This window comes from Eurypyga helias, unplaced genomic scaffold (assembly GCF_000690775.1).
Source record: "Eurypyga helias isolate BGI_N326 unplaced genomic scaffold, ASM69077v1 scaffold29593, whole genome shotgun sequence".
NCBI classification, from domain to species: domain Eukaryota; kingdom Metazoa; phylum Chordata; class Aves; order Eurypygiformes; family Eurypygidae; genus Eurypyga; species Eurypyga helias.
The window spans coordinates 1-18791 of record NW_010241089.1 but is presented as its reverse complement, the minus strand read 5'-3'; the positions used below and the strand labels follow the sequence as shown (position 1 = coordinate 18791).

At 44.7% G+C, this 18791-nt stretch overlaps 1 protein-coding gene across 1 annotated transcript in view; it reads right to left on the bottom strand.

The window, feature by feature from the left end:
- Window positions 1–13130, bottom strand: part of SRSF11 (serine/arginine-rich splicing factor 11) — a gene marked incomplete at its 5' end in the record, with an annotated part of 14332 nt that extends 1202 nt beyond the window's left edge. The window contains 8 exons of the mRNA XM_010148642.1: window positions 380–469; window positions 983–1114; window positions 2350–2431; window positions 3284–3411; window positions 4840–4889; window positions 6895–6987; window positions 8912–9021; window positions 12997–13130. Of these exons, the coding sequence (XP_010146944.1) occupies window positions 380–469; window positions 983–1114; window positions 2350–2431; window positions 3284–3411; window positions 4840–4889; window positions 6895–6987; window positions 8912–9021; window positions 12997–13130 (819 nt within the window). The remainder of the gene's footprint in view (window positions 1–379; window positions 470–982; window positions 1115–2349; window positions 2432–3283; window positions 3412–4839; window positions 4890–6894; window positions 6988–8911; window positions 9022–12996) is intronic.
- Window positions 13131–18791: the final 5661 nt, after the last annotated feature.

Here is an 18791-nt window from a genome sequence, read left to right as displayed (position 1 = left end):
CGAGCGAGACGTTGTACCTCCACCAACCGGCTGCCAGCTCAGACTGCGTTAGGGACTTGGGCTCTTTGCACACACAAACCAGTTTGTTCTCGTTAACGTTCCAAGGCAACTTTAAGTTTTTTAAAGAAAAAGGCACGTTTTGCACAGATTTATTCTGTAAAGTGGGAAGGAGTTTAACAGTCACCTCCCAGCATCGTATGATACGGCGGACGCAGAAACCGCTCTGAGGCAAACAGTACCCCCAGGGAATCACAGCGCCTCGCGGACAGCACGCACGCGCGTTGGTGCACCCCCCAGCACCCCCCGAACCATCACCCTGACACATGAAACGTTCTTGCTGCTGAAGAGGAGACCACGGGAGGCTTCGCGACACTCTTACCTGCTTGTGCTTCTCGATCGCCTCGTTGTGCTGTAGCTTTTGGGGGGAGTTTTAGAACGTTTCTTTTCTTTCTCTTCCTTCTTTTTATCCCTTTTAATAAAACACGGATTTTAAGTTTACAGCGTTTTCAAACTACTCAAGTACAGTCCCTGCTTGTAGGAAACGACTGAGGACACGGCAACTACACAGGTCAGCGCTCACTGCTCAGTGCTTCTGGGGCCCGTCCCGCCACGAGCGGCAACACCTACAGCCGCCTGCAACAGCTCGCAGTTCCTCTGTGGCTACCGCCTGTGAACAGCACAAAGTCTGCCGGTCTAGGCGCTCGCTTCCTGCTCTCTCAAGCCAGCAATGGAGCGAGTCAAGCTAACGCCTGCGGCGTCTGCCTGGGAAAAGCACGTTACGTGTTTATATGCATTGGTGCACATGTACAGGGCAAGTGTAACGTCACTCGGTACGGTGTCACAGGACAGCGTGACTTTAAAAACAGCCACTGGTTAACTTTACCCTACGGTGGTTGTTTGCCGGTGGTTCGGGTCTTTTTTTTAAGTAAGCACCAAAATTTAATCATTGGTTTCTAGCAGATAGGTTGACTGAAGCAATTACCTGGTTTTGGATGTGCTCCTAGACCTTCTGCTTCTCTCTCTGGAGTGAGATCTTCTTCGCCTTGGACTTTTAGATCGCCTCCTGCTTCTTGATTTTGAGTGGGACCTTCTCCTTGATCTGCTTCTTGACCGTCTACCAGGAGCATATTGTACATGGGAGTTAAAATGGGAAAGTTTGATACGCCATCCAGAATCCTCCTGCTCAGTGCTAACGGTATCGGAATGCACAGTGATATGGAAAACAGAATCATGGAATGGTTTGGGTTGGAAGGGACCTCAAAGCTCACCCAGTCCCAACCCCTGCCATGGGCAGGGACACCTTCCACTAGACCAGGTTGCTCCAAGCCTCATCCAGCCTGGCCTTGGACACTTCCAGGGATGGGGCATCCACAGCTTCTCCGGGCAACCTGTCCCTGTGCCTCCCCACCAGAAGACAGCAAGGGAGTCATACAGAGCCCACCAAGGAAAAAGGAAGTGCACAAATGCTGCGTGCGCAGAACAACAAGGTGTCGATCAGCTCCCTCAGTACTGCCCTACTGTAGGGGCAAATTGGTACGTCACGTTGAAATGTGAGGAAATTTTTACAACACGGAACCAAACCCAAGCCAGCTACTGAATACGGAAGGATCGGGAAGGCACCGTTCCAACAGCTCTGCCAGACCACCGGCACGTGCTGTCTGACTGGAGCTGACAAGCCAGCAGCGAAAATGAGCCACATGTCTTTCAGTTTGGGTAGGACAGCATCAAGATCTCTGTCAGGCTGCCTGATCCCCGAGTAAACCGTGAACACGGGAAACACTTCTCTCCCGGATACTTCCCCTGCGCTGAATTTGCTGCACACCAGAAACAAGCAGCCCAACAGGCAAACGGTTACGTACGTAAGTAACAACGCGCGGAGGAGCCTCCTACTAGATGGATTTTAGACAAATTCTCATTACCACAAGGCACACTGGGAAGAGACTGAAGACAGAAAAGGGGTTTAAGGAACTACCGTGATGTGGCAGCCCCCAGCGACTCCACATTCAGAGCAGCGAGGGCTGTGCAAAGCCAAGGCGCTGCGCTAAGGCCTCGCTTATCCCACACCAGAAACAATTCCCTGCTTAATAAAATCACTGCTAGGACTAGGTGTCCTGAAGTTCCTTCTGCAGCACTCTAGGGTACTTCTGAGGTATTTTTTGCTGTCATCTCTCCCACCCTTTCCGCAAAACCAGAGGACAGCCTACCCAAACCGCAGCCTCAGCTTGCTTCAGCCCATCTGCATCCCTCACCTGCCAGCCCCCACGGGAGGAGCGCCCCTTCCCAGAGGTAGTTCTGAAGGAACTGTTTCAGCCACGCGTTGTGGGATTTTTAAGGGAATAAGCTCCCTACCTGTGCCTAGATGAAGAAGGTGTCCTCCTCCTCCTGGAGCGCGACCTCGACCTTGAATGCCTTCGTTTTTCATCTTTTTTGTCTGGAGTTAAAAAGAAAAAGCGCAGTCAAACACCCAAGAAGATGTTATAAAGGACAGGAAGCTGAGCTCCACGCTGTAGAGGAAAGTAAAATAAACTACACCTAAGGAATATTTTGACATTTGAACAGAAGGCTTATCTACTCTTTTCCTCAAACCAAAAACCAACCAAGCTTTACACAGAAGTGGCCAAAATTCAGAAAACGGTTACGTCCATTACGAGACAAGAGCTGCCAGGCAACAGAAAGTCTTGCCAAAATCTCAAGAATCTGCCGTTTTTGTGAAGGGCGAAAGAAACTCTCCACTTGTTTTGAATTTCCCACAAAAAGCCTCAAGGAAAACAATCAGCACATCTTTCTGGTACAATTAAGGAATGGGAGTGCTCTTCTTTCCTGAAAATGGGCAGGAGGCTGCAAAACTCTACTTCCAGTGTCCCAAGTTATCGCTTCACAGACTTTGTGGATCCAGCAGTTGGGGATGAACTGCCGCATCTTGCTCCAAAATAAAATCTCCTCAAATAAGCCACAAAAAAAAGAGAATTATTTACAGACTTCCGCAGATGAGGGATTACAAGAAAGGAAATCATCCCCAAGATGACACATCAGTAGGATGTCAAGGGGCTAAGCTGCAATCTCAGGGATGGCAGTATGAACTTCCATCAGGGGAAGCTCAAGCATTTTGCAATCTTCAAATTAGTGAGTTTTGGGAAAAACAACAAGTGGTTAATCCCCCGCATCACTCTGCAGGACACGTGCAGCATTCGCACTGTAGGACCGTTAAACCCACCAGCTTTTATCATACACCGAGTCAGAACTCCACCCTGAATGGGTTGAGGTGCTCTACGATTGACATTACCTGGCTCGATAGCAGCAGAAATTAAGGACTGTGCTTCTCGTACTCTCTTCATAGCTTCTTCTATTTCTTTACTGGAGGTATCTGATTTCAGACTTGGTGAAACAAGACCTGCAGCTACGTGGTTCAACCTGGCAAATAGGAAAGAATTTTAGCAATTAGTAGGGATGAATCCAAGCAATACAGGCCTCCGCTGTCAGTCTGCAGCCTACAAAGCCACCCATCTCAGCAAATCTGAATCCGCCCGCGTTCTGTCACGCTCAGGTAACAGAGCAGGAACTCTAGGATGTTGAAAAGAGCGGCACAAGATACTAGCCCATACAGCTCAGAGATTCCAGCAGACTGCAAGCAGCAGGGAGGTCTGCACTGTCTTGCAGATGTTCCCAGTGGCACTTTTCAGAACACTTTTGTACAGGACAATTTCAATTCTCATCGCCTGAGAGAGCACCCCCACGGGAAAGGGTGTATTACATAGCAGAAAGGCCCTTTCCACATTTGTAAGCCGTACCAGAAGCCTACAGTGATGACTTCTGAAGTTCTACAGGCGGTGGCTCTGAAGCCAACCAGGCACACCCAATACCTGCCTGACGCTGAGCTAATCCATTATCCCGGGTAACTACTTTGTTCCATCAGTTACACATTCCCTGCTTACAGGAATTCCAACCTGAAATAGGAACAATATGCCAGCACAGCATTAGAAATGACGACACAGCTTTATGCCCAGGAGGGATCAGGTGGCTCGGACCACTTAGAAACGCTGAAGAGCCAACCAGGGTTAGAGGTCTACGGAGCGCACACAGCAGCAGGGCAAGCACACGGCGATGGGCTTTCCCAGAGCTGCAGGAATTCCCTCCGAAGCTTCCTGCAATTTGCAGAACAAGGGCTTGCCGGGGCAGATGTGCTTTCTTGGCCCTTGGTACACTTCTCCTCTGCTGATCTAACAGCTTGTTCCTAATGGCATGTGCTTCATCACCCTACTGCAATGTCACCAGCAGCTCAACAGCTCCCTAATACCCCAAGTGCCATACTCCCCCCTCCTTGCTGTCCCCATGCCATCCTGTTTTGAATAAAATCATCCTTTTTTCTGAATACTGAAATAAAAATTAGCAAATACATGTGCTTACTGCTATTTGCTCCTTTTTTCCACCAAGTATAAGACATACCGTCTGCTGTTACCCTCTGACAGCTCACATACCTACCCCTCTTAGGGGTATGCAGCCCTCCCGTGCCCACCTTGCAGGACTCGAGCTGCCAGCCGCACCTTCCCGTGACGGGCACAGGAGTGGCAAAAATGACATACGGAAAACGGATTCTGTCTCTAGCAGAATGAAACCCCAGAGATTAACTAGTGTTATTCTGTAGATACCAGGCTGAATAATCTTCACTTCCTCCCCCTCTTCTCTCCACCACAGCAAAGAGTCTGCACAAGATCCCCAAGACACTAGCTTGCCCCAACCCTAATTAGATCCAGCAGGACAAAGACTGGATTCTCAGTCACCACAGATATTCCCAAGATCAAGAGTACTGCAATACAAACATCTGTAAACGCTGATGCTTACTTTGGATCCACTGTGCTCATAAGTTTTAGCAGTTGATCCGCTGCAAGAGACTGTGAGAAAAACAAAGGAAAGAGTTAAAACTGCGTGGGCAGATGCGTACGGTTAAGAAGATTATCTTCCTTCAGCAATGGCTACAGCAAAACGATAAAACCCCAACCACACCCCAAAAGTTACAGACAAAAAGGCATGCTGTTCTGTTGTAAAACCCGTGGGTGGTGGTGAGGGTGTGAACATCACATTTCAGTGGTGCTTAGGTACCTTCTGTCCACAGCGGCCAAACACAGGCCCTTTCCTGGACAGGATCAAAGCCCTTTAAAATACAAATACCCTTCTGGTACTTACAGGTTGTTTCTCTGTTACTCCAATACAGACCTCATTAGAGAACTAAGCTGCCTGCCCATGGAGGTCCTCAATGCCAATTTATGAACAATAAGCAAAAGCTTCTTTAAAAATTCCACCAAAAATATGTATTTTGCGGCTCTTAAGAAAATCTAGATGATCACAGAATGGTTTGGGTTGGAAGGGACCTTAAAGGTCATCTAGTTCCAACCCCCTGCCATGTGCAGGGACACCTTCCACTAGACCAGGTTGCTCCAAGCCTCATCCAGCCTGGCCTTGGACACTTCCAGGGATGGAGCATCCACAGCTTCTCTGGGCAACCTGTCCAAGTCCCTCCCCACCCTCTCTGGGAAGAATTCCTTCCTGATATCTAATCTAAACCTCCCCACTTTCAATTTAAACCCGTTACCCCTTGTCCTGTCACTACAGGCCCTCGTAAAAAGTCCCCCCCAGCTTCCTTGTAGCCCCCTCAGGCACTGGAAGGCTGCAGTAAGGTCTCCCCGGAGCCTTCTCTTCTCCAGGCTGAACAAGCCCAACTCTCTCAGCCTTTCATCACAGCAGAGGTGCTCCAGCCCTCGGAGCATCTCCACTCTAACCAGTCTATATCCTTCTGATGTTGAGGGCTCCACAGCTGGACGCAGCACTCCAGGTGGGGTCTCACCAGAGCAGAGCAGAGGGGCAGAATCCCCTCCCTCGACCTGCTGGCCACACTTCTCTGGATACAGCCCAGGATATCGTTGGCTTTCTGGGCTGCCAGAGGATGATATTCCAGTCAGTCTCTTTCTGTACCAGTGGGATACAACAACAAAACGTCTGGTCCCCGCTAATTTTCTATACAGAGAGGCAGACACGTGCTGAGCCCAGACAGTCTGTTAAGTCTGTCAGCCAGTTTAATGGACAAAGGAAAGAAGCTCCATCACCCAATCTGTGTTTTCCTAATGGGCATTTTGAATTTTATCTGTTATTTCATGACACCATTAACTGCTTGTACTACACACAGCATGCATAAAGAGAACACTAAAGGATGGATTTCTCAGCACTGCGTTATTATTTCCCGTACCTGTAAAACATGTTCTCTGTACAGCATTTGGTTGCTGTATCCTAAATACCTTAAATCTCAACATTCCACTATTACTTAGTACTTTAAGTCTTTTTTTAAATCAGTTTTAAAAAGACCACAGCCTAACCAAGTCTCCGCAGTATCTTCTACACCTACAGAGTTGAAAAGTCAAACAATTTTTCCCCTGTTCATAGCTTGATAATGACACATATCTGAAATATTGCATGACTAGTCCCAAATTATTTCTCAGCTCCTTCTGGCACCTAATTTGATACTCCTACAGAAAGCATTTATTCCAAACATGCTCAAGAAAAACGTCAATTGCTGGATTTTCCAGTGGCCGTTGAACTGATACAAATGAAAATTAAACTAGAAGAGAGGGTAGCAGAAGAGAAGCATTCATATACAAACCTGCTACACCAAGAAACAGACAGCATTCTGAACCAGTTTTAAGAGTCTGAAAAACCAGCAGCCTGCGCAGACTGGATTGAGCCAAGCCCGTCATAAAAAGTAGTATTTTTTAACACTTCTTCAAGCCTCAGTACAGAATTACTGGACCTTTAGCTTGTCATTTACCATACTGGTGTGTGACGTACACTAATCCAACCACCTGCGTGCCAGGAACAATAAAGACACTTTCAGAATTTGTGACATACCTGAGAGTTTAAGTTTGCTCCAGGAAGCCCAAGAGCAGCGAGGGCAGGATCAAGAGCAGGAGCTCCTAAAGCAGCTAAAGGAACAGCACCAATCTGTAACAGAGACAGCAATCAGAGTCACATTCCATGGGTAAGGTGGTGGATCGATTCACACCCATTAGGCATGTGGAAACTCCAACGGGGTTTCACTCAGGTTTCTAGCTACAGGAAACCTTACCCTAAGGTCAGCCTGAGTATTTAAGTTTTCCTTAATCAGGTATTCCAAAGCCTAGTAAGTGGCAGGTTTATTTTCCTATAAATACTCTGAAATGAGATTCTGTTTCCCTGCATCCCGATGGGCATGGGGGGGAAAAAACGTTAAAGCAATTCACTGTATTCAAGAAAAAGTTAAAAATGAAAGTCTTGTCCAGTGTTAGGATGAAAATTCATTTGAGCCAACCACCACATACCGAAATCAATGTAGAATGAAAATGAACATGGTTTATGCTAAAAAGACAACATAGTATCATTGCATCTCTGCAAACTCCTCAAATTTGGTTAAAACTGGGAAATACGTTGAAAAGCTACTGGAGGGTGATGGATGACATAAGTCTGAATTCCTTAAATTAACCACATTTTTTTGCCATTTAGAGCGATCAAACCCTACCCTGCAACAAAACGCACACTGTGCTATAAACCACCCGATCTTAGTTAATCCAACGCTCGCTGTGCCACTGCTCTGAGGTCTTGCTGGCCCTTCCTTCCTGACCATCCTGGCACTTGAGACTCAGCGGTCAATTCAACCCCCCAAGCCATCAGAGGACTTGGTTTTGTGGTGTCCGCATCAAGCGAACGCAACGGTTCACAGAAGGATCCGGTGAGCTCCAGAGCCAGCACGGAAGCAGCAGCACCAGCGCAGGGTGCAGAGCAAGAGAGCAGAACCTTCCACCCTTCGACAGCGAATTTTCAGCGAGCTCCTCTCGCAACAGGAAAAGCCACATCCCCGCACATGGATTCCGTGAACATGAACTACAGCTCTAATTTGGTTTTACCGAGCTGGATGCCCAACTCCCAGCAACAGCCCAAAGAGCTGCAGAACACAATTCCGAGATGTGTTTGAAAAAACAAAGACCGCCCACAATTATTCTTCATAAAACGGATGCGTTCAATAAATTCTACCAGCCAGTGGATTGGGAGCAGGTTGGGATTCAGAGTGACAAGGAAAATTAAGGTGGTTCTACCGCCATTTTCAGGAATTTATATACAGACAGGTTTTGGTGAAAGAGTTTTAAGACGGTGTTTGTTTTTCCAACCCTTTCCTCGAGCTTCCAACTTAAACTTTTCCCTCTACGCACAGCTCAAGAGACCTCCTGAACGATCCATGGCAAGTGTACCTTTCACGCAATCAGGGATGATTGCGGAAGCTCCACAAAGAGCTAAGCACAAGCTGCAGAAGCAGATTTGAGAACTGCAGAATTACTGCAGCTTTATTCTTCTCAATCTGCCTCTTGCGCTTTGCTGTCTAGCAAGACACGTGCTTTGACTGAAACTCTTCCCACAATGTGTTACTCTTACTGTTCATCTTCCACAGGACTTCTGATGTATTTAGATAGGGAGCAAATACAGGCTAGCGTTTTTCCCCTCAGCTGGAGAATTAAGGGAAGGTATCTCCACAGCACATCAACTCCTTGAACTTCACGCGTTTAACCTCTGCAATATCCCTGCTGCCTGTCACATCCGTCTGTGAGCGTACAGTGGATAAAAGAGGGATGAGAGGGATAGAAACACAGGGCCCCCAAGATGCCAGAAGCATCATATTAGGGAAATAAAAGCATCCCATCTAGCAACTTATCGGCGTTTTGCCACCATCCATGTCAGGGAGCTGTAACAATCCATCAAGGGAGAGAAACTAAAACGTTCTAGGAATCAGCACTAGCACATCAGTCTATTTGTCCTGGAAAAAAACCAACAGTAAGTTAGGATCCTACAGGATACACCTAGCAGGTCCCCCTGGCTGCAGTCTAGCAGGAAAGCCTACCTGAGAAAGTGGGTTGGGAGTAGGCAGGAGTCCACCTCCGGGCAGCAGACCTGCCACTGCATTAGCTGGTGCCAAGAGAGACAAAGCCTTAGTCTCATCAGGAATAACTCCTGCAGAGAAACAGCCTCGCATTAGAACGCATTCCATTCCAAAGGCAGAAAATACACAAATACACCCAGAAAATGTCTCCCTGATACACCACCTGAGTTTGTTGAAAGTACTTATGTTGGCTAAAATACAAAGCTTGATGTCTATGAATATTTAATCATTAATTTTTTTTTGCCAGAATGAAACTTCAATGGGTGAAAATTTGACTGTTCCTTTTTCTCTACAAATGGTTAAGTTTCTAGAGCAAAAAAATAGCACAATACACACTACTTTTTTGTTAACACTGCCAAGATTTCATCACCTGTACTCGATTTTTAAGTCATGAACCAAACGTAAGCAAGCACAGTCGGTTCTCCAGGGGTGTGCTCTCAACTTTCAAAAGCTGTTTTATGAACAACGACTCGTGTCGGCTGCTTCACTATAAAGCACACAGAAAAATCAAGATACACAAGACAAAAAAAGTTTGATTTAGGGGTTAATAATACGGTACAGTTCACTATGTTTTCTTTTACACCTACCACATAAATTTTGTAAAACTTAAAAAGAGAAGGTATGGAAATATTTTTGTTGAATCAAGCGTAGGGCTTTTGCTGACTTGTCAAATGAAAATGAAAGTCTCTGCAGATCTTCCAATACCCGGGGTGCGTGTGTGCGGGCGGATGGGTGCATACATACAGTGCGGTGCGGCACATTCCTTACCTGCGCAGTAAAATGCATTTGTTCCAACATGTGCCATGCTTATTGTACCAAGAGTGCTGCTACACACTGCCATTTCAGAAGGAACTTCTGGCCCAAAATCTTGCAGCCAACTAAGACAAGCGTCTTACTGCACTGCCTGCTCTGCACATGTAATTTTAAGGGTCCTACTACGAGACAAGTAATTGTGTAGGTATTTTTACTCTATCCAACAGCAAAAGCCCTATACAGATGGATTAATTTGTTAATGTGCCCAAGCCCCCAAAATGAGAGTTCAATAAAACAATTTTACTACATATTTGCAAATACCAGTAGTGTTTCTGTAATACATATTAAGAAACTGCATCTCATCATAAAACATACAATATGTACAGGGCACTTAAGAGAAACTGGATAAGCTGCAGAAGAAAACTGTTGGGTGGTATTTTCAGCAGGGCCTGGTATATAGTTCAGGCTGAACCAGGGAAAAGAACTGTAAAACACAACAACAAAAAAGAAAAACCACTGTTAAATAAAGGTAATGGTTCCTTCCACCTATACTGAGAAGTGCCGATAATATAAACAAATGTATCATACACAGCACTGTTATCTTGCTTGTGTCATTGAGCTGTCATCAATTTAGATACCCAAAGTTATGGAGGGAGAGGGGGGAAAAAGGTCATTTAGATAAAGGGCATTAATGCACAAATATATTAACATACCTACAGAGAGATTATGGGGTAATTTTGCATGCAAAATTATGTCTCAGAGGATATTTATAAATTATATCTAAACATTTCAAATTAGTGCAACTACAACATTTCTGGCATCTAAATACAAATCCTCAGACTTATCTTGAGACACCTCACAGAAGATCTGCATTCATTAAAAAAAAAAATCATGCATCCGATCCTCTAATTGTTTTTTTTTAAAAAAAGTATTTAGAAATAAATACACTACAACTTCAAAAAAAGCAATGAGGCCCCTCACCAGTTAATTTTCATGCTTCAAGAGCTTTTTTTACTGCTGCTTTGTTAGAACCATGAAATACTGCATGAATGTGTAGAAATGAAAGAAAAAGAAACAGACAAAAGAAACAAACATTAACCAAAGAACCTAAATACCCCCCCCAGCCATCTTTAACCGCAGAGTTCCTTCCAAATCTAGGAATAGCACAGTGAAAATTACAAATACTAAACCTTACCGTAGCCTTTGTGTATAGTTCTATAACACAAAGCAACAGCCAACACCAAAGTGTCTGTGTGTGCTAAGACTGGAGTGCGCTTGTGATATAGGGGTAATTATTGCGCTAAACAGATAATAAACATTTACTTTAGTGACAGGCAATAGTCATACAGAATTATCACAATAGAAAAGAAAAGATAAAAGGGCCCAGTTCAGCACAGTAGTTAAGCATATGCCTGGCTTTAAGCACATGAGCAATTTCACTACGGTTTTAAGAATCTTGCTGTATCGTGCTTAAACAGCTTGTTGAATTGGGACCCTGGCAGTATGCATTTCAGGGAAAACCAGACTCCAGCACAGGGACAAAAGCACATGGTTACAGAACCAGGGGCGTAACTTTTATCGGCCGAACGTGATACACCACATCAACATTCTGGACCACTAGAACCCCACAGGGAGGAGCCCCTGGGGAACTCCTCGATTTAAACAGGCCCAGGAAAATATTCTACTTCATTTATTTTATTTTCTTTACTCAATCTGAACCAAAACTACTGGGCAGGTTTCTCTATGTGCCAGATTTATCCACCATCAAGCTCAATGGACAAAGTCAGACTGACAAAGAGAAAAATGTTTTTATCCTTATTGGAAAAGTTAAACACTAACATTCTCCACCACAGGCCTTGGAGGATATCCCAGTACTAAGTCCAGTGGACTGTCGCTGTGTCGTGCTTTAAAACAAAGACAAGGACAGGGCGCCTTCCAGCTACGCTGTTCTACCTAAGCTAGCGAAAGCAGAAGCTCCACAGCAATTTCAGAACGTGCCTTCGGAAAGCAGCACGTCTCTACCAAAGGCCATGCTGCAGGTTCCTACATTCCAGAAATTACGTTTTCATACCATTTAAGTTTAAGGAATACAAAGATAAGACAGCTCCCCAGGCCTCAAAAGACAGCCTACAGCATTACAACGGCTTGACTGGAGGTCTGAACCCAGGCCACGTCCCATATTTATTACTGTAGTATGACTTAATCTGCAGAGATTTTACTTAATTCACGCGATCTGGGAAAATCCATTATTTCAGAAGTAAATCAAGAAACAGTACAATGGAAATCAGTTACTTCTAAAGCAAGTCTAGAAGAGTTTAATAAGACTTCTGTAAGAAGAGGTGTCTTCTCAGCACTTTGTTTTTAAGGTAAGTTCCAAAAACCCTGCTCATTGCCTTTCAAATTACTGTAACACCCTAAAATGTAAAAATAAAAAGAAGAAGAGAAAATGTAGTTAACAAGTGGTTACACCAGGAAAACACTTGGGGACTTGAGTGCTTGCTGGCCTTTAGTTAATGTCTAGAATCCCCTGTAGCTGCAGAGGACCCACTGTTTTTCAGTCATCTGGAAGGGCTTTGCATTTGCCTTCTCCACTACAAAAATCACACACACAAATAACAGAGAGAAGAGTTTATTATTTAGTGAAATTCTATAAAATATATCAAGGATGAACAAGAAAACTTGGAATAAAAAAAAACCCAACAAACTAGTACCAGTGCCCATGTGGCACCTCTTGGAAGATCTCACTTTCAAATTACACGGTAACTACGCAAACCCTTGGTATACTGGACTTCACAACGAGCGCGAGCGCCCTTTCCGGGAAGTTCCCAACCAAGTGCAGTGGCAGCGTATCTCAGAGTTCATCTACTCTCCCACGCGCTCACGGTGAGGGAGAAGCCATTCTCATGAAGAGATTTACGCCTACGCCAAAGTGGCAAACAATTATTAAGGCAAAATTTCCTTAAAATGTTGACCTGTTTGCATAAGCCTCTTTAGGAAGCTGTCTCGCTGAGACTGATAAAAGCAAAATTTGCAAATAATTCTGCCTAAAATGTTCATATTCTAAACTTAAAAGACACATAAAACCACCAAGAGAAGTGAACTTTCCACTTCCATTCAGTGTCATTAGGTTAAAATAATTATTTAATCCAGGGGCCAGCGGCAATATACCAAGGGTTTCAAAACGTTCGTATCTTAGATGTTTTGACATTTTACTAATCCTCATTTTTGTGAGCTATACTGGAATAAAATGCCATCATACGGTGGCTTCATAGACCATTAAACAATGCACAAACCTTCTGCATATGGTACGACTATCAAGGCTCTGTCAACGAATACAGTGTTTGTCAGATGCTGGGCCACAACTGCCGAGTCAGGATCATGGAACTTTACAAAACAGACACGCGATGAAACAGGCAAAGGAGAATCACTGAAAAAGAAAGAAACACGTTACTTAGGTGGAAGCAAGTCTGAGCAGGAAACTCGTCGCCTCTACTGCCTCCCCACTTTCACCCCTCCAGGAAGCGTAGGGAACTCGGGGGCGTTCTCTGCAAGAACAGGGTTTGCATCAAAAGTAATTTTGCATGACTGCAGATAGGAAATTACACTGAACGAAGGCGATTCGCTGTAAAATTGCAGAATTAGTCTTGCTGCCTCATTTCTAACTGGACATTAACTCTATTATGCACAACAAATCCGTGACTGGTCGCCTAAACGCAGATTAGTGTCCACGACCTGTCTGTGAGAAGGGAGGGAGATGAAGAAAAACTCTGCTCAAGTAAGACAAAACATTACCTCCTACACATACCACCCAAGTTAACAAACCCAGTAGTTTTGCCCTCTCCGCTTTAGGCCCCAAATTACTTACTTCATAATGAAGAAACTGCCAAGTTCACTCTGAAAGGATGCACTGCTAAGCACATGTCGGACCTTCAGCAGTAACAGAACTGCACACAGGCAGCTCAGGTAGGTGACGCTGCAGCTGACGGGCGGAAAGTCCCCTAGCAACCAGTGAGTAAACAGACCTCTTCACAGGACTGGTCCCTACCTACTCCACGGCTCCAAATGAGCGTCCGTCAACAGAGCTGCGTAAGAAAACCCCAGACACGGGAAACCCAACAGAGAACGCACAGGTTCTGAGTCAGTTGAAAAACCAGAAATACCTACTTCCTACAACAACAGGAAAGAATTGTAGGCCATGCAGCTGAGTCCCTCCCCCTTCCCTGAAACAAAACCAAACCCTGTGAAACCAAAGGCAGAACCAACCCGGTAAAGGTCCGGAATGGGTGTCAAAAATCCTTATATCATGAAAATGGTGCAGATTTTGCTTTAATCAGATGTATAAACCGAAAGACAGTAAGACAAATGGTTACGCAGACACAACTGTGCAGCAGACGAGTTAAAAGCTGCCTCCAGAAAGCACAGGGCAGGCACTAAAAGCAGTAGCAGGTCCTAAACCCCTAGTTCCTAAATAAGGCCAGGGCACATGCACTCTTCAGTTCTGCTCAGAGCTACAACTGAGCCTGAAGAGGTAGCTCGGACAAACACTCAGTAAATCTCCATGACAAAGACCTACCCTTCCTAAGTGATGCCCAGGAAGAGTTGCAAGACTAGCTCTCAAAATGCAACCCCCCTGCCAAAACGGTATTATCTGAGCTGAAGAACATTGATCCCAAGTCTTTTAAGCGCTGAAAGGGCAGAGAGAGGTGTCAGAGTTCAGGAGAAAGGAGAAGGACTTTGACATCAACAAGACAGGCATCCAAGATCTATTTTTGTTAGTGCAAATGCCCAAAACTATCCAACCTTTACCACCAGAGCACAGGCTCAGCCCATGATGCAAGTTGTGCAAGCTTGAGAACTGCCTTAAATGTTTATCAAAACACACTTTAATATACTGAAATTTAACCAGATGGTAAAAACTAGATTGGAGCCAGAGTACTGCAACTTTTAAAACACTAAAATTAGAAACATCCACTTCATCCAACATCTTGCAGCTTTAATAAATTGCAACGTACCACTGTAGTGATAAATGGCCCAGAGACAGAAAAATTGCAACTATTAGGTCTTTTCTGTCTACCAGTACTCAGTAGCTTGCCAAAACCGTGCTGCCTCTTAACTCATTTGCATAAAACCCCAAGAAGCATTAGCAGCCAGTATTTAACAAAATCATATTAGTAAAATTGTAAAGAAGAGTAGATCAAGGACTTAGGGCATACTAATCTAAGTTCTAAAAGAATTATATAATTCCTAAGTGCAGTACAGTATTTTCAAACATTCTGAAATGTCTGTGATAACAGAAGAACACGGAACAGTAGATACTGTTTGTAACATGCGAGTAGCACTGCGGACTACAGCGTACAGCCAGCTGAACCTACCATACCAACTGCAAATATGGAAAGCTGCGCTCATGCAGCCTGGCATTTCATCTAAATCCTTGTATTTCAGTTTTAAAAACGTATTTCCAGTCGCTCTCAAATCCAAGCTGTGGGTGAGCTAATTTCACGAAGAACAGAATGTTCTCAACACTTACCAAAAAAAGGCCATCATTATTCTAATTCACCAGAGACTGAAACTTTCAGTAGTTCTCTCAGACACGGTGCCAACGAATGCCGGGACACACAGTGATTTCCGGTGGCTGGTGCCTGAACGGTGAACCCGTTCTGAAGTACAGCGGATAAAGAGGGAAATCCAACCCTCCTACCACCACCTCTCACTCCCCACGCCAGCCAAGTGCCCTCACTTACCAGCTTCTGCAATAGTCAATTGATTTTTTTAAGGGCTATTTCTGCTGCTTACATAAACATTATTACTGATGTAAAATCAGGCTGGAGCGAACACTCTGTCTATGCAGGAGATGTTCTTCCACATTCCCATGTTCATTGGGTGGGAAGAAACCGTTAAAAAAACCCAAAACCCCAAAAGAGAACCCACCTGTGTGCTTCCCTTGGAAACAGTAGCTGCCATCCTTTTCTCAGCAGACCAATAACCAGTGGCAACTGCAAGGAATGCTGGTATTGGAGAGCATCCTTGTGTATCTTTCATCAGCAGTTATCAGCCAATAACAATGCCGCCCACCTCAGGAAACTAAGTATGCTCCTAATTTTATCAAGCTTTACCTCTGCAGACTGTATTTTCCATCAGATGTGCTTTTTTCTTGGTAAAATGCTCTGTCCATCAAAATTCGATCATTCGTATCTAACGAGCAAGACTAGAGAACACACTGGTTTCTCCACCCAACACCAGCAGCATAAGACCTTTTATGTCCACATTTCAGAGCAGAAATGTAAGTTTTGATGGGAAGGCAGTTTTCATATGCTAAACTGAGTACAATGAAATCGGCTTATATAGATGTGTCCACGTATTTATTTTTAGTAAAAAATTAAAAGGAGAACAGAAAAAAAAAGCACTCTCAGAAATCCATTCCCTCCACTTCCCAGTTCTGCCTACCACGGAGGATGAAGCTACATGGAATACAATAAAGAGAAGACAATAAAGACATCTAACGGACTTGGGGGACAAGCAGATGGAGGAGGGAAAAAGGGGTTTGGGGAGGCAAAATGGAAGTTGTCACAGAGTGTGGATTAAAGATTTAATATGAACCTGAGGTACACATAAAACGTGTAATAGCTGATTAAACAAACCGGGATAAGGAGATGGAGAAGGGGAGAGAAAGGGAAACAGGAAGGTGAAGAAGCTCAGGAAGTTACATCTGATCCGGAAGCCCAGGTGAATAAGGAACTTCTACGGGGGAGAGCAGAATCAGTGACTGAGAGAAAGATTAAATAAGGGGGTACAGCAATGGAAACAGGACGTGTTACTCTGAAATACTATATGCAGGAAAGAATTCCAGCACGATGTGGGATGTAAAGAGATTCAGATTATGGAGAGAATTCACAGATTATAATTTATATCCCATCCCCCCCTGAAATGGATCAGCACCATGGGGCAAGGCAAAGTCAGGACCTGAAGTTTAAAGAAGAAGGAACAGAAAAGGCTTTAGGAAAAAACAGGTAAAAACCTGCCACTATCAGAAAACACACACCTCTTCAGAGTGCAAGGAGATCCAAGACTAAAGCACCCCAGGGTCAGATCCCCAAGCACCCCAGTGGGTCTGGAGGTGCCAGAACCCTTGGCATCTCTGCAGTGGACAGCAACACAAAGGAAATGACACAAAAGCTCCTCGAAATAGGGAGGTTAAAAGTTAACCCAATCCAAGAAAGTGCCTGGACTAGCATCAACCTTTACACACAGTTCTCAAAATCGCTATTTTTTCCACAAAGACATACATCGTAGGATGAGGATATACGATAATGTTTGCTTCAATGGCTATTCAGTATTTTCTGCATCTTCTGCACAAGGCCTATTGTTATGTTTCCTGTTCCGTTTAAATTCCTTCAGTGGCTTCTCTATAGCAACAACTTTTTCACAAATACGCTGAGGTATTACCCTCCTCTTTCATTCAGGGCTGTGAAATACAGAAGAAATTTAGGCCAAATGCTTTAAGTAATTTTTGGTCACCCGATTTGAGATTCTCTGGGTTACCAGAGCTGTTGCACCTTCCTGCCTTCTCCAGGCACAGAGCCTTCACCACCACAGCTGTGAAGGCAGTCGACTTGGTGTAGAGAAATACCAACAAAACGACTTGTGCCAGAACAAAGGAGGCAGAAGGCAGCAGGCAAATGCAGGAACCCGGCCTTTTTGCAGAAACAAACCTACACCAGGACACAAACCAGTAAGTTTGCCCTAAGGACTGGTATCTACTAGTACTGACCAGTATCAAACACTGCAGATGCAAGGATCGAGCACAGATCTCCCCAAAACCACCTCTTCTCTATCCATCACAGGCTCCTCTCCAGCGCACAGACCCAATGCTCATGCTAAGCAGTGCCCCGCGGGACCAGTAATTCACACTTTTGTGCAAAGGAGCCAAATTAAGAATGAATAGACAGTCTGGGGTACGGTAAAAGCAGAGTGGCTGGGCTTGGGACTTCCTTGTAGAGCACTTCATTCTGATTCCACAAAAGTAACCTTTTAATTGGTTGGTTAATATGTATCTAAACCCACAAAGTTTTAGAAACAGAATTCACCTATAATAACCTTCCTTAAAAAATGGACAACATATTAAAATACAGAGCAGCACATAAAATAGCTGCCTCTGTTTAAAGGTGAGTTACTCCGCTGGCTGCCAAGCATTAATGGTTCTGCCATTTAAAGAACGCAACTCTGGTCTGGAACTGCCCCTCAATTTCAGTTACACACACATTCCATTTCCTTCTACCCTTCAATTTCCAACATGAAACTGGCAAAATCCAACCCAAAGTAAGAAACAGCAAGAGCACCAGTAACACTTTTGCTCAGCTAGCAGGATGGGTGAACTGGGTTTGTGCTAGCAGGGACTGAAGACTCAATGATGAAAAAGAATGCTGTGTGATAGCTTTTTTTTTTCCCCCTAAAATATAAAAATCCCAATAGTCTTGGATATTAAAAATTATTGACTGTGTTCTTGTTTGATTTTTCTCCAATCAAACAATCCTCGTTCATCATGGCCAAAAGAAACCTTTTACATTAAGTCTGTAGAACAAATTTAATCTGACATGACCAAAACCAGTGTTAACACCTGACTAACATCGGCAAGTGCGTATTATTTGCGTATTAGTGATTACCTGCCCATTTTGCACACAATTCTTTGCAAGGAATGCACGTTAACATCAAATTTTCAGTTTTGTGGCCAACCATCCACAAACTGCCGACAGTCCTGGAGGTGAATCAGGCAGCAGAGGTGTTAAGTGGGCAGCCCAGGAGCAAACGGCTCCCAGAGAAAAATGTGCATTTGCGTGCCGTAAATTATCATCTCTCCTCTACATCCGTGCATACTGCAATTCTGCGAATAATCACCACTGTAATAATATTAATTCTTGCCGGCACCCAGCTACTCTAGCCAAGAAGAAAGGAAACTGCGGTGGCACACGGAAACGGCTCGCTCCGACTCGACTCACGGGACTCCCTCCAGCGCACCCAAACGCTGCGGGGGCCTACGAGGATTCGCCTCCCCGCGATGCGGCGAGCTCCTCCGCGCGGGAGCGCCGAGGCG